General features: G+C 51.5%; 3 protein-coding genes across 3 annotated transcripts in view; 2 read left to right on the top strand and 1 right to left on the bottom strand.

Annotated features, from left to right (window-relative positions):
- The window catches only part of LOC117880524 (putative nuclease HARBI1), an 11,862-nt gene extending 8,548 nt beyond the window's left edge, over nt 1-3,314 (top strand). The window contains exons 3-4 of the transcript XR_004646547.1: nt 461-654; nt 3,230-3,314. The gene's annotated coding sequence lies outside the window, so the exon portion shown is untranslated. The remainder of the gene's footprint in view (nt 1-460; nt 655-3,229) is intronic.
- CCDC87 (coiled-coil domain containing 87) lies at nt 3,295-6,308 on the bottom strand. Its single transcript, XM_034776777.1, has one exon. It carries the CDS (start codon nt 6,056-6,058, stop codon nt 3,323-3,325), a length of 2,736 nt encoding a protein of 911 aa, XP_034632668.1. The 5' UTR covers nt 6,059-6,308; the 3' UTR covers nt 3,295-3,322.
- A 55-nt stretch (nt 6,309-6,363) lies between these two features.
- Nucleotides 6,364-13,358, top strand: CCS (copper chaperone for superoxide dismutase). Its single transcript, XM_034776793.1, has 8 exons — nt 6,364-6,504; nt 7,543-7,615; nt 7,701-7,838; nt 8,744-8,921; nt 9,450-9,510; nt 10,433-10,510; nt 11,526-11,629; nt 12,076-13,358. Exons 1-8 carry the CDS (start codon nt 6,457-6,459, stop codon nt 12,227-12,229), a joined length of 834 nt encoding a protein of 277 aa, XP_034632684.1. The 5' UTR covers nt 6,364-6,456; the 3' UTR covers nt 12,230-13,358.
- Nucleotides 13,359-13,472: the final 114 nt, after the last annotated feature.

Here is a 13,472-nt window from a genome sequence, read left to right on the forward strand (position 1 = left end):
GGCTAGCTTGATTATCACTTCAAAAGTTTTTTTTTTTTTTTCTCTTAATTAATTGGCCTCTCAGAGTTGGTAAGACAACTCCCACCTGTTTATGCTCTCTGTATGTGTGTATATATATCTCCTCAATATATGTTCCATTCTATATGCATCCGAAGAAGTGGGCTGTAGTCCACGAAAGCTTATGCTCTAATAAATTTGTTAGTCTCTAAGGTGCCACAAGTACTCCTGTTCTTCTTTTTGCGGATACAGACTAACACGGCTGTAACTCTATACCCATAGGATCGCCCTGACACTGCCCATGCCACTCTAGGGCAGCTTGTGGATGAAGTGGATGCAGGCAATGGGAGACAGCTAGAGCTGGGAGTGATTCGAGTGACACTGGAGAGCGCAGAAGACAGTTGAGGACGCATTTAATGTTTCTGTGCCCCATTTAAGCTCTTCTGCTTTATTTCACCCCCAGGGGAGCAGAAACCAGATGTACTACCAGGCCCAAGTCAGATGATGACAACCAGAGTTCTCTCACTCTCAAAACTGGCTACTTGGTTCTCCATCTTAGCATGCAAAGCACCTGCTCTGTGCGATCCAGTCCTTGTTGCAGGTGATGCTCCCTGCAGCATAGAGGAGGAAACTATTTTTTGTGAGGGGAAAATAAAGGTATTTTCTTAGAAATGTTTGGGTTGTTCTTGTTAAAGGAGTGTCTGGAGTAGAGAGGGGGGAGGCCAGAACCTGCATTTTATGCCTGGCTTTGACAGTGAGTCACTGCACCCGCTTGCTTAATCTTTGCTTGCCCATTTGTAAAATTGACTGTCCTCAGAAGCTGGATGCTCATCCATCGAGCTGTATAAATGCAGACTTACTTTCTTGGTGGAGTTTGCACCTAGGCACATCCCACGTGTCCATCTACACCACTCTATGCGGGCCTCATCCTACCCTTGTGTATATATTATTTCCCCTGCCTGTCTCCATGTGGTTACGCCGTAGGAACATAAGAACAGCTACAATATATCAGATGAGAGAATCCCTCTAGCACAGTATCTTGTCTCTAACAGTGATCACTACAAAAGGAAGGGCCGAGAAATCCTGCCATGAAGGGATAACCTGTCCTCCTGAGCCATTCCCTCCTGACCTCAAGAGTTAGTGGTTGTTAAATGCCCCGATGCAGGATGGTTTGGATCCCTTCTGGAACTCGTGGAGATTCTCTTTAGCCATATACTGTCCAACCCCTTTATGAATGCTGCTAAGCTGTTCGCCTTGATGATGTCTTGTGGCATTGAGATCCACAGGCTAGGATGTAGGAATGGCCATTGGCTGGGCTGTACGGTGGCCCATGTGTGTACCTGCAGCTGAGCTGAGCGCCCAAGCAGTTGGATAGCCTGATGTGTAAATGTGGAGCTTGCAGCCTGATGTGTAAATGTGAGGCGCTCTTATCGCCAGCTATGAGAAATAGGCAGTTATTAAGTGCTACCCACAGGTAGCTTTCCCTGCACTGTGGGATATAGAAGTGGCGTCTCCCTTACTAATGCCATATGAGAAGGCACCAAGGTGCCTCTGACACAAGGGAATGCTGCAGCCTATCCCTGTCCTTGTGAAGCCAGGGTCCCATCCAGCTCATTTAGCCAGTGGGAATCTTCGCGAGCAAAGTCAGCTCTGGATGCTGTGTGCTGATTCTCTGCTACAGTGGATGCCTCACTGGGGCAAGGCTGCATGGCCTAGTGGATAAAGCAGTGGACTGGGACTTGGGAGGTCACTGGCCTGCTGGGTGACATTGGGCAAATCACTTCCTCTCTCTCTGCCTATTTTCCCTTCTGTAAAATGGGGATAATACTGATCTTTGCAAAGTGCACTGAGCTCTACAGATGAATAGTACTGTGGGATTGCTGTCATTAAAGCTGAAGGATGGTCTCTGTTTTAAGTTGGACAAATTCATATCTGGGGCTGTAATTTTCCAGGCTCAATCTGTCCCTACCGGTGACTTTAATAGTTTGCAGCTGATGTGGTTGTGCCATTTTGAATAGGGTATGGAGGGGTTAATAGATATTTTCCATAATAAAATATTCTTGCTCCCTATGTTGGAAAAGTCCTCTTCAGCTGACACTGGGCAGGTGACATTGGGTCCGGGAAGAACCCTCACTGCAGAGCATGATCTTGTGGCGGAGGACATTGGGTTGGAGTGACTTCCGAGTATTCAGGCAGTCTGGTTTTGGCTGCCTGTGAGGGTTGGTCTACACATGGACACTCTGGAAAGCTGAATTAACTGAAGGAGTGAAGTTAAGGGCATTAAGCCCTGTAGATGCTCTCATTCAGAAGTGAAGTGGCCTTAGTTTGCTGTAGCTCCATCTTCCTTCAAAGCCATGCTGAGCTGTGGTATCTGGGCTGACTCCCAACTCTTCTTTCTCCAATGAATTTCCAGTTCCAATCCCCCCAGCACTGAGGAGATGTGGATGCCATTTTTATAGCTGTGTTAGGTGGTCCCAGGCCCACTGGGTTAACTGATATGAAGTCCAGAAATGCCTAGTTGGATCATACAGTCCAACTCCTTGAACTGTATAATGTAGGCTGAAGAATCCCAACAAGCTCATTGCTTGTACCTACCATTACACTGACCAAGCTCCTCCTGCCCACTCTGGGCCTTTTAGAGAACGTTGGCCCTTCAGAAAACAAACTCCCTAGGGCGGCTGGGCTTTGCAAAACCTGACTGCTCCCATTACAGTCAGCGCGAAAATATCACTGATGTAAGTGGGAGCAGAATTAGGCCAATGCTGAGTGTTTTGCACCCCATCTCTAGGGGGTTTATAGCCCAAAATAACTTGGTTTGTTTTCCCTCCCTGCATCATTCCTTCTCCCTATATGTCCCCTACTCCAGTGAATCCTCTCTCTCCCCCCATCCCAGTTCCCATCCCTTCCCACATGGTGTTCCATACTTCCTCACAATTTCCTCCCCACCTTCTGATGGAGTGCTCTGTCTCCCCTTCCCTCTTCTGGCTGCTGCATTCCACCTTGAGTGCTCCAAACACTGGCATCTGCCTCCCTGAGCCCAGCTTTGCTCCCTGGATTTTCTACAAGGATAGGCGTGTGAGTGATGCTGCTCTAAGTTGTGTATGCTGAGTCCAGAACAGATGCACCAGCCAGTAATGGATCCAGGGAATAATTAACTGCTCTGGCTTTGTAATGTATTTATTGCTCTTGTTTGGCACTTTACTCACCCTCTTCTGATGATTCTCCATCATAGGGTGACTACAGAAGATCCTTACTTTGGCCTGGCAAGATCAGAGAACTGTCCCCATTGAGTCATTTACCCAGATGATCCGTTTTCCTTTGCACATTACTGGGATGGGGGAGAGAATCCCGCACTGCTGCCTACCTGAGCCAGTGGAGGTAGCTTCCAAAGCCTCGCCTCTCTCCCCGTTTCTTTTGCCAGGGCACCAGCACGGCGTTCCTGCTGCAGCCAGTAGAGCATCTCCACTTTGTCCCACCGCATCTTCTCCAAATATGGGCGGCCCTTGAAAGTCACAGTGTCATGGAACCTCTCCTTGATCTGGGGCAGAATGATGTAGAGGTACGTGTCGCACTGGGCGATTGCTGCATACAGGCGGCCTCTGGTCCTCGACTCCCAGGTGCGTGTGGCGAAAGACTCAAGGCTCCTTTCGAAGAAGCGGTTTGGGTCAGAGGCGGTTTGCTCAAACTTCTCCAGCTCTACCAGCAAAAGCTCCCGTTCCTGGATACTCTTTGCTGCTTTCTCCCAGGCTTTGAGCATAGCTGGCAGCTGAACATAAGACTGGTTGGAGCTGTACTTAATCGCCATATCAAGCCTCTCCCTATCAGGGAAATGAAGAACTTCCCAGAGTCTCTCCAGTCGCTTCTGCAGCACTCTGAGGTCTTCAGGCTTACGGTCCTGGTCCTCAAAAGTCCCAAGCCCGCCAAGCATGATGGTGTTTGTGTTCCACATCCCAGGCATGTACTTCTCTCTCTTTGAGCGGACCTCTGCCACTTTCCGTTTTACCTCTCTCAGTGCTTCCTCCAACTGTTTCTTTTGGGCTTCATCTATGAAAAGTGGCTCCTCCCCCTCATTGTACAAATGAAATATCACATGCAGGTAATCAGACTCCTTGGTGGATACATATTTCAGGTAGTCATCGGCGTTGAGGGCAGATTTCCACCACTGATACCAAGTGGTTTTTTGTTTACGGGCAATCACAAGGGGCAAACTTGATTGCACTGGTGTAGTGACTTTCTGGGTGCTGAACGGTCCAGTGGGCAGCAGCTTATTCAATTCTGTATTGATTACCTGCTCATTTTTCCTTTTGGTCAGCGTGGAGGAAGCCAAGCTGTTGGATAAGTCCACGTTCACAGCTGCAGGCTCTATCAAGGGTCCTTGGTCAAATCTCAGATACTCTGTGGGGATGATTTTTATCAGTTCCTTGTAAATTTCCCGGATCTCTTCCCCAGCTGAAAGCTTTGCATCCAGGTAACTCACTGTAGCAGTATCAATCTCTCCCAGAAGATCATTGTACAAGGGGCCGTATCTCTGAATTGCCACAGAGTCAACAAGTGCTCTGTCAGACACTTGTAGGTCAGCTGCCTTTGCTACCATGCCATGGTGTATTTGAAGATTCACCGTGGCACCTTGAGGGTGAGTGGGTGGTGCAAAAACTACCATATCTCTCAGCTGTTGCTCAGCCATCTCCTCTTCTTGGAGGCATCTAAGTGTCTCCTGAAGCTGCTGGAGTTTGGTTACATTGGCTCTGCGTCGTGTCAGTGCTCCAATGATGGGAGGCAGTTCTGCGTCCTCACTCTCATCTCTTCTGTTACCACTTCTGAGGAGGGAGCCTTGAACTAGCTTGCGAAGGTCCTCGGCTATGGCCATGGACTCTTCAAGATTGCCATCTGTTGCTGACTCAGCATAGTGACTGGGCACGATCGGTGTGAGGGGGCGAGGGGGAAGATGGATTCCAAGTTCATCTGAGAGGAGTTGCCCGGCTCTCATATTGGGTAATGAATGACTTTTTTTGGAAATGGAGCCAGCCTCATGCCTGACCCTCTTTGTGACTTCCTGATCTTCTGAAGCAGGGGTACAGGAGCAGGGGGTTCTCACTGCTACACATGGCAGGTTGGTAAAGCAACTGTCAAAAGTCTCTACATTAGGGATTAAGTGACAGACTCTGCTTAAATCCAGTGGGGGTATCTCCTCGAGTTCTTTGATATCCTTTGCGATTTTCTGCCTGCATGTCTGCAGGTGGGGCCTGGTCAGTTTGATGAAGTGAGTCATGGTGAGGCCAAGGCGGCAGCCCACAGTGCTTCTGGCTGAGTGCCGGCCTCTCTGTGGTGGCCGTTTTCGCTCTGGCCGAGCTGGCTTGCTGTCAAGAAAAAAGTGGTTCTGCGGGGTCTTCAGCTCTGCAATGAGATGGCGCTGGATGGCAGCCATATTGAGGAGACTGGAGCAGTCCAGAGAGAGCTGGGCTGCGAAGCGGGTGAGGTTGGCATAGTCAGTGAAGACAGCCATGCCCCGGTGGAGCTCCATCAGGCAGAGATAGTGGAAGAAGAGGTGTTCAGAGACAAGTGTGATGTATGCCACCAGATGCTGGTATAGGTCCTTGTTCTGCCAGCTGCTGAGGGCTGGGTTGGAGAGTGACTGACTGGCATCCTCCCAGGCGAATTTTACTTCTGCCAGGATGATCTCCTTGAAGACCTGTCCTGCCTGGCTGGAGATGGGCAATGACTCCCTGCCCAAAGAAAGGCGCCCTTCAATCAACTGGGTCAGAGCAGCTAGGGAAACGGGGATAGAGAATGCAGGCACTGGAGTCTTTGGGGAGCCAGATGGTAGCGTGTGGCTGGTCTCCGGGGTGCTGGGAGGCTCGGCAGAACTAGTCTCCTGTGTACCATGGAGCTGGGGGCTGGGTGGGGCTAGGGTGGGCTGTGAGGCTCCTGGGGGCCCCTTTGAAGGAGGCTGGAAGAGGGAGAGCGGGGCCAGGATGCCCTGGTAGACCTGGTGCAGCGTCTGGGTCACTTCCTCCGTCTCCTCCAAGGCATAGCGATCCCAGGAGGAGCCAGCGCGGGGCATGACGGACACGCCCGCTCAGGGGCCCAGAGAGGATTCTGACCCTCGGCCTCCCAGCAGCCTCTCGTTCCCGGCTCCCAGACCACGGGGGGAGGCAGGCCCCTGGGCTCACCAAACCCCCAGCCGCTGCGTCCTAATCCCGGGGCTCAGGCCGGCCCTTGCTCGCCACTTTCCGGCTCAGAGCCTGGAGGGCGTCTCAGCAAGCAGAGTTTCCATGGTAACAGCGCACCGGAAATAGTTCGTGCCTTCCCTGCGAGACCTTTGGTGGGGCTCGGCGGCCGCTAGGCGGCGTCTCAGCTTCCGCCAATCAGGCTGGCGGCCGGAAGTGTCGTTACCGGCGCGTTTCCTGGAAACGAGTCCGGTCCTGGCGGGCACAGCTGAGGGGCAGACGGGAGCGAGCGATGGAGGCGACGCCAGGGCCTGGGGAAGCAGGGGGCCCCAGCTGCCGGGTAAGGAGACTCCGCAGTGGGGAAGCTGGGTTGTGCCTCTAGGAGGCAACGTGCCGGGGCAGGTTCTGTTCCTGGCTCTGCTGCTGCTATTGGGCAAGTCCCTTCCCCTTTGGTACCTGTGTTTATTTGCACTTCAAAGCTCTTCCGAGCTTAATCAAAGCTGATCTGGGATCGTCCCACTGCCAGGAGCCCGGGGCACGCCAAACCACATGAGACTCGTGATAAGATCTGTCCTCAGAGTTGTCAACGCTTGTAGGTGGGGGAACATAGTGCCCTGTGTGTGTTTTGGGAGGATAGTGAGAGTCACGAGGGCATGCTGGGGGTGGGGGAGGTACACTTCTTGAGGGTTAAGTCCCCTGTGTATATGCCTGGAGGAGAAAGAAATTGTGTGCCGTGGTGGAGGGAATGAGAGACAGTCTCTTTCTGGAGGACATATGCCTCTGGGGCAAAGTCCCCTGTGTAAGGAGTAGCAAGGAGAGGGATGAATGGGACAGAACACAAATATCTTGTGGGTGGACCAATGAACATGGGGGGCAAAGTCACCTTATGTATGAGCATGTGTGGCACAATGCAGAATCCCTGCATGGGAGGGATTGAGAGAGGGGAAGTTGCTGGAGATGAGAAATCCAAACTGCCCAATGTAGGGAGGATTGTACAGTTGTAGGGTATGAGGTGGTTGGTTTAGCTTCCTCTAGGTGGGGGGCAATTCTGGAGATAACAGGAAACCCCCCTCTGCTGGCGTGAACATGCTGGGTCAGACCAAAGTGAATGAACAGAACAGGTAATCATCAAGTGATCTACCCCCTGCCACCAATTTCCAGCTCCTGGCAAACAGGCTAGGGATACATCCCTGCCCATCCTGGCTAAGAGCCATTGATGGACCTCTTCTCCATGAACTTACCTAGTTCTTTTTTGAACCATGTTCAAGAGAGGTGTTCTAGTTCTGGGGTAGGGCTGATGGATGAAGACTGCCAAGGTGGAGAGTTGGGTTGGTTTTCATGACAAACCCTGTCTCACATGCCTCCTAAAATCAACCAGCTGGAGTTCGCAGTGCAGATGAACTGCCAGGAATGCGTGGATGTCGTGCAGGCCTCTCTGCAAGGAGCAACAGGTGAGAGACGCTCCAGCCCTCCCATTCCCCATGACAGCTGGGGTGGGCTCCTGCTGTTTTCACCATACCAGGGCTTTTCCTGCAGGGCTCCAGGTGCTGGACATTCAGCTGGACTCTCAGACTGTGCTGGTGGAGACCAGCATGAGTGCTGGGAAGGTGAAGGGCCTGCTGGAGAGCACAGGCTGCCGGGCTGTGCTGAAGGGCATGGGGAGCAGTGAGCCACGTGAGTATGGAGTCCCTGGGTCATAGCCTGAAAGGAACAGGCGGTAGCATGGGGTAGCGGCTAGGAGTTCCAGTCTATTGCTGTGGGTTCTATTCCTGGTTCTGCTGCTGGGCAAATCCCTTCCCCTCTCGGCATTGTGTTTGGCTCTTTATGCTGTGAGCTCTTCAAAGCAGGGGCTACTTCACGCTGTGTGTCTATGGTGCACCTGAAACGGGGGGGAGGGCATGTGGTGTCTGGTATGTCGGGGGCCCCGATGTAAGATGGGTGCCTCTATATGATCTATCTGTGTAAGGTAGTTTTATTATCCTCATCACTGTAGTATTTGGGTGCTTCACAGTCTTTACTGTATCTACCCTCACAGCTTCCCTGGAAGGCAGGGCAGTGCTATTAGCCTCTCTGTGTCTCAGTTTCCCGATAAGGGACTTACCCACTGTCAAACAGGGAAACTGGAAAAAGAATAGGAGTACTTGTGGCACCTTAGAGACTAACAAATTTATTTGAGCATAAGCTTTTTTTTTGCTCAAATACGTGTGTTAGTCTCTAAGGTGCCACAAGTACTCTTGTTCTTTTTGCGGATACAGACTAACACAGCTGCTCCAGGGAAATTGGGTCAGAGCAAGGACTTGAACCTGGATCTCCCAAATCCTAGGCTAGTGCCCTAGCCCCTGGGCCATACCATAATACACAGAATGGTCCTCAGTTCCATTGTGCTGAGTGGCCAATATCTTCCCGTTGCCTAAACAGCCTGTGCTGTGATTCATCCTCTCAGCTGCTCCTCAGGGAGTTCTTGGACACTGGTGCTGCTATGCTGTCTGGCAGCAGGAGCTCCCCTACATCTTGGTTGGGGAGGGGAATGCGGGCGGCTGTGACTGTCTATGTCCACCTGACTTTGCCCTCCCTTTTAGAGAACCTCGGTGCAGCTGTGGCCATGATGTCAGGCCCCAGCCTCGTCCAAGGGGTGGTGAGATTCCTGCAGGTCTCCCCAGAGAAGTGTCTCATTGAAGGGACCATTGATGGTCTGGAGCCAGGGTTGCATGGACTGCACGTCCATGAATTTGGGGATGTCACAAACTCCTGTGACAGGTAAGAGACCTCTCCCCTGCAGGGAGGTGTTGCTGTCCAGTGTAGCAAGCTGGGGTTTGCAAAGGTACTTAAAGGAAATGAGTGCCTCCCAACTTAATGGCATTTAGTGTCAAGATTCCCATTTAACAGATGGGGAAACTGAGGCATTGAGAGACAAAGGGAGGGACCTTCCTAAGGTCAGTGGCAGAGCCTGTAATAGAACCCAGGGCTCCCAGCCCAGTGCCCTCTCCATTAGGCCCTCCATTTTTCAGCAACTGTGAAGAGTGCATCTGATGACACTAGTTCAGTGAGATTGGCCTGTGTCTGGGGGAGGCACGTAGATAGTCAAAGCAAGAGGACATGAGCTGTTAGGGGGGTGAGGCTGTTTCCCTGTTCAGCTCCTTCCCCTTTGGCCAGTGCACGTTCCAACCCTATGTTGAAATGTAGAGTAGAGCAGGTAGCCGGCCAGATCTCTCTGGAGGCTGTGATGTGAGGCCTCTGCACTAGGTCATCCTGGCTTCCTTTTTTGTTTTGTTTTTCCCCAAACAGTTGTGGAGACCATTTCAACCCAGACGGGAAGCATCACGGGGGCCCGCAGGATGCACACAGGGTGAGTTCTGGTCATGTTTATGCATTCTGCCCTCACGGTCAGGGCTGGCCCCAGTGCCCTTTGGTGATGCTAGCGGGCGCAGTGCTGCAGGGAGAGGAGTGAGTGCCTCTGGGGAGGGTGCTCTCCTCTCAGTCAATGCTCACCCCAGTGTGATGGAAGGGGTGGCTTGCTGTGCTGCATGGAGCTGGGGACTCAGTGGGGCACTCTCCTCTTAGTCAGTTCTGCGGGTGACTGGGGGAGAGTGGGTGACTTGATAGGGGATGCTCTTCTTTGGCAGTCAGTGCTGACCCCAGTGTGGTGCTGAGGAGGCACGGGGGTTGACTCAATAGAGGGTAAGCCAGAATGAAACAGTCAATCATCTGTCCAGAGACAGCAAAGACTTCAAACATTGTAGTTCTCCAAGAAAAGGCACCTTTCCCAGTCCTCAGGCTGCCACATTCCTGCCTCTGCTGCTCTTGGGGACCTCTGAGCAATGGTTTCCATTTGCATGCCCACATTAGTTGGCTCTCACTTTGCCATGTGGGGCCAGATACAGCTTGGCTTTGAAACAAACTAAACTGAAATACTTGTCCAACACAGCCTGATCACAGCCCACAGAGTTGTTATTCACCCCCTTGGAAAATACCAATTGTTGTTTTCTTTGAAATTTTGGAAAACAAAATTTCCCCCCAAAATCTTTCCATAAAACCGTAAATAATTTTGGTTTTCAAAAACTGTTTTTGGTTAAACATAAGGTTTTGGGGCCATTTCTTTGTCAGAATTCTAGAAATTTTCAACCCAAATATTGGTTTTGGTTGAAAAGCTAGGTTTTCTTCAGCCAGAAAAGAATTTGAGTGAAGAAAATTCGCTCTGCTCTTGCTGTGTTTGTGGTTCGAGTCAAAGTTCCCAGGGTCTGACTGTGTGGGTGGATGCTCTGTTCCAGCATCTCGGAGACCTTGGCAACGTGCTGGCTGGCAGCAATGGAAGAGCAGACTTCCGGATGGAGGATACCCGGCTAAAGGTGAGGTCCCCTGATCTGCACAAAGGATTGCTGGGGAGACACCAGTGGGAGCTGTGTCAGATTAGGGCATATTGAGGGATCCTACTGTTCCTTTCAGAAAGGCATCACTACAGTGGATCAGAACAGCGAGCCCATCCAGCTGTCCCACAGCTGCTTCAGAGGAAGGGGCTCTTAACCCTCCATTAGGCTTTGCTGGGATAACCTCACCCAAAGGAACATTCCTCCTGACCCCATTTGCTAGGGGTAGACTCCTGCTGTGAAACAAGAGGGATAACTCCTTTCCTCAGCTCCAGGTTCTCTAATATTATAACTCCGGACACTTGATAGAGATGAGAATGTCTGATCCTTTTATGAATCCTACAAAACACTTTTGCTCTTAGGGATATCATAGGAACAGAGGAACTGCCTGAATAGCTCAGACCCCAGGGCCATGTCGCTCAGGATCTCTTCTTCCACAGGGCCCAGCACCAGGTGCTTCAGAGGAAGGTGTGCCTCCAGTAGCAGATGTGGGATATTCTGACCCCAAACACTAGGTCTTACCCTGGTCTCTAATAGTTAAACTAGTCAGAACCCTGAAGCAGTAGGTGTAATATCCCAGGTGGGAAGGGGGGAGCACAAAGAGCATGTAACAGTTTGGGGCTGCCTTTGCTTTCCCCTCCTCTAGTCAAAACCTTCCGTCAGCTGCTCTCCTGGGAACTGCAGGAGTGGGGTCTCATCTTCCCTCCAGCCGATGGGCCACCCACATGGTGCAGTGGGACAGGGAGCCGAGCTCCTGGGGAGGGGCAGAGGCTGAGATGGCAGCAGTGGAAGGGAAACTAGGGCGCAGGGATTAGCTCCTTTTAGAGATGACTGCACTTTCCCTGGCTCCAGGGCGCAAACCCCACTCCAAGCTGTGCCTGGATGCACTGGTTCTCATCATGCAGAAGTCCCTTCCCAGGACTTTAATGGCCTCTACCAGGGGAGCTGGGGATCCACACATGCAACAGGGATGGCCAAAGGCTGTGATCCTTCCTAGGTCTGGGACATCATCGGCCGCTCTCTGGTGGTGGATTCTGGTGAGGACGACCTTGGCCGTGGGGGTCACCCACTCTCTAAAGTCTGTGGGAACTCGGGTGAGAGGTGAGGAGCCAGGGGGGAAGAAGCAGGAACCAGGGGAGTAGCTCAAGGCAGCATCTTGCTGGCACAAATACTTGGGGATCAAACTGACTGTCAGACTGGGCAACAGCATGGAGGAATGGGATCAACTGTGAGCATGGGAGGAAGGATGGCTTAACCTAAGGGAGCTATAGGAAGTTGAGGGGGGTCAGTCTCCCTTCCCTTTCCCCTCCCGCCAAAGGGGCATGAGGCAAGAGTGGGATCTGCAGGTATGGTCAAAGGAGGGATTAACGCCTCTTTATTGTCTTGGTACAGCTTGCCTCTTGCACTGTAACAAGTAAGATGTCTGGTCTTGCCTGACCTTTGACTGGGCAAATGGTCAGGTCATGGGGCTGCCCATTTAGTCTGCAGGGACTGGAGCCCCTGGCAGCACAGGATCTGCTAATGCTCCCTCCCTCCCTCCCTTCCAGGCTGGCCTGTGGGATCATTGCCCGATCTGCTGGGCTGTTCGAGAACCCCAAGCAAATCTGCACCTGTGATGGCGTGACGCTGTGGGAGGAGCGGGAGAAGCCAGTGGCAGGGCCAGCCAGGAGGAAGCTTGGCCAGCCCACCCCTCACCTGTAGGATTATGACTTTCCTTTCTCCACATTATGCCTACTGGTTGTTGCTCTATGCCGAGGCTCAGTCTGTTTCTAACATCAAAGGGGTGGCACTTTGGGCCTGCGGTATAGTTAGATCTGACGTGAGCTTTAGGTGGGGACTGGACTTCTTCACAGCGTCCCCGTCTCATCCCACAGTCTCGTTCTTCTATTGCCAACCTCTGAGCAGTTTCGTGTCCTGACCCTTCCCCAGCTGGGTGCTCCTAAACTTGCTAGAGACTATGTCTCATTTTATAGGGGAGCGGTAAATAGGCTCTGCAGTTTTTTGCTGCTTTGGGATTTGTAAAGGCAGTGAAAAAAGCATCTTAATTCTCTCTCTACCCCCCCCTCCCCTTGCTTATTTGTTCCTTTTTAAAGTGCCGGGATATCAAGGGTGGTTTTGCTGGGGGAACTAGAAAAGGGGGAGGCAGGAAGCTTGGGAGTTCTCTTGTGATCACTTTTGCACTAAGTAGATGGGTTGGGGGGGGAGGGGAGGGTTGAACCTTTAATAATAAAATATTAATAATCACTAGTTCATATATGCCACTCTGAACCAGCATATCACCAAGCACTTTACAAAGGGGTTTAGTATCATCTGCATTTTACATATGAGGAAACTGAAGCATGGGGGGGAAGTGATTTGCCCAAGGTCACCTAGCAGGCCAGTGGCAGAGCCGGGTTTAGAACCCAGGTTTCCCAAACTAGTGCTCTTTCTGCTAAGCCATATAAACAGATAGGACATTGTCCACAGAGGGCATTAGTCGCTGGAGTTACATAAGTATCTACAGGAAACCTGCAAAGGTTTCTTTGAGCTCAGGATCGAAGTCTCTTGCTGCTCTGCTTGCCCCAGACTGTTTTGGGAAATCTGTCTGGCAGTAGCCAAGGTCGCAAGTGCTGTGGATTGCATGCACTGCAAAAGAGGAGAAGGTGCTGAGCTACCTATGCCTGACAAATGTTTCTAGAAAGCTGCAGCCTGAGCATAGGCAGCCAGACAGGAGGGTCTGGGTTAGGCTGTAGCCTGTTTTCCATTTAAAATCAGCTGTGGAGGTGGAGATGACTTTAAGTATCTTTCATGTGCACTGAATCTGCCATTAAATAATATTTTCCTACTGTCACCCTGCTGTCTTGCTGCCCAAGGTGGTCAGCTTGCATTGGGGTGGTGCCCAGTCCTCAGGCACCTACTGTGCAAGATGCTGTATAAATGCAAAGGCACATCGTCTCTGGGATAG

The sequence above is a fragment of the Trachemys scripta genome, chromosome 7 (assembly GCF_013100865.1).
Source record: "Trachemys scripta elegans isolate TJP31775 chromosome 7, CAS_Tse_1.0, whole genome shotgun sequence".
Classification (NCBI taxonomy): Eukaryota; Metazoa; Chordata; order Testudines; family Emydidae; genus Trachemys; species Trachemys scripta.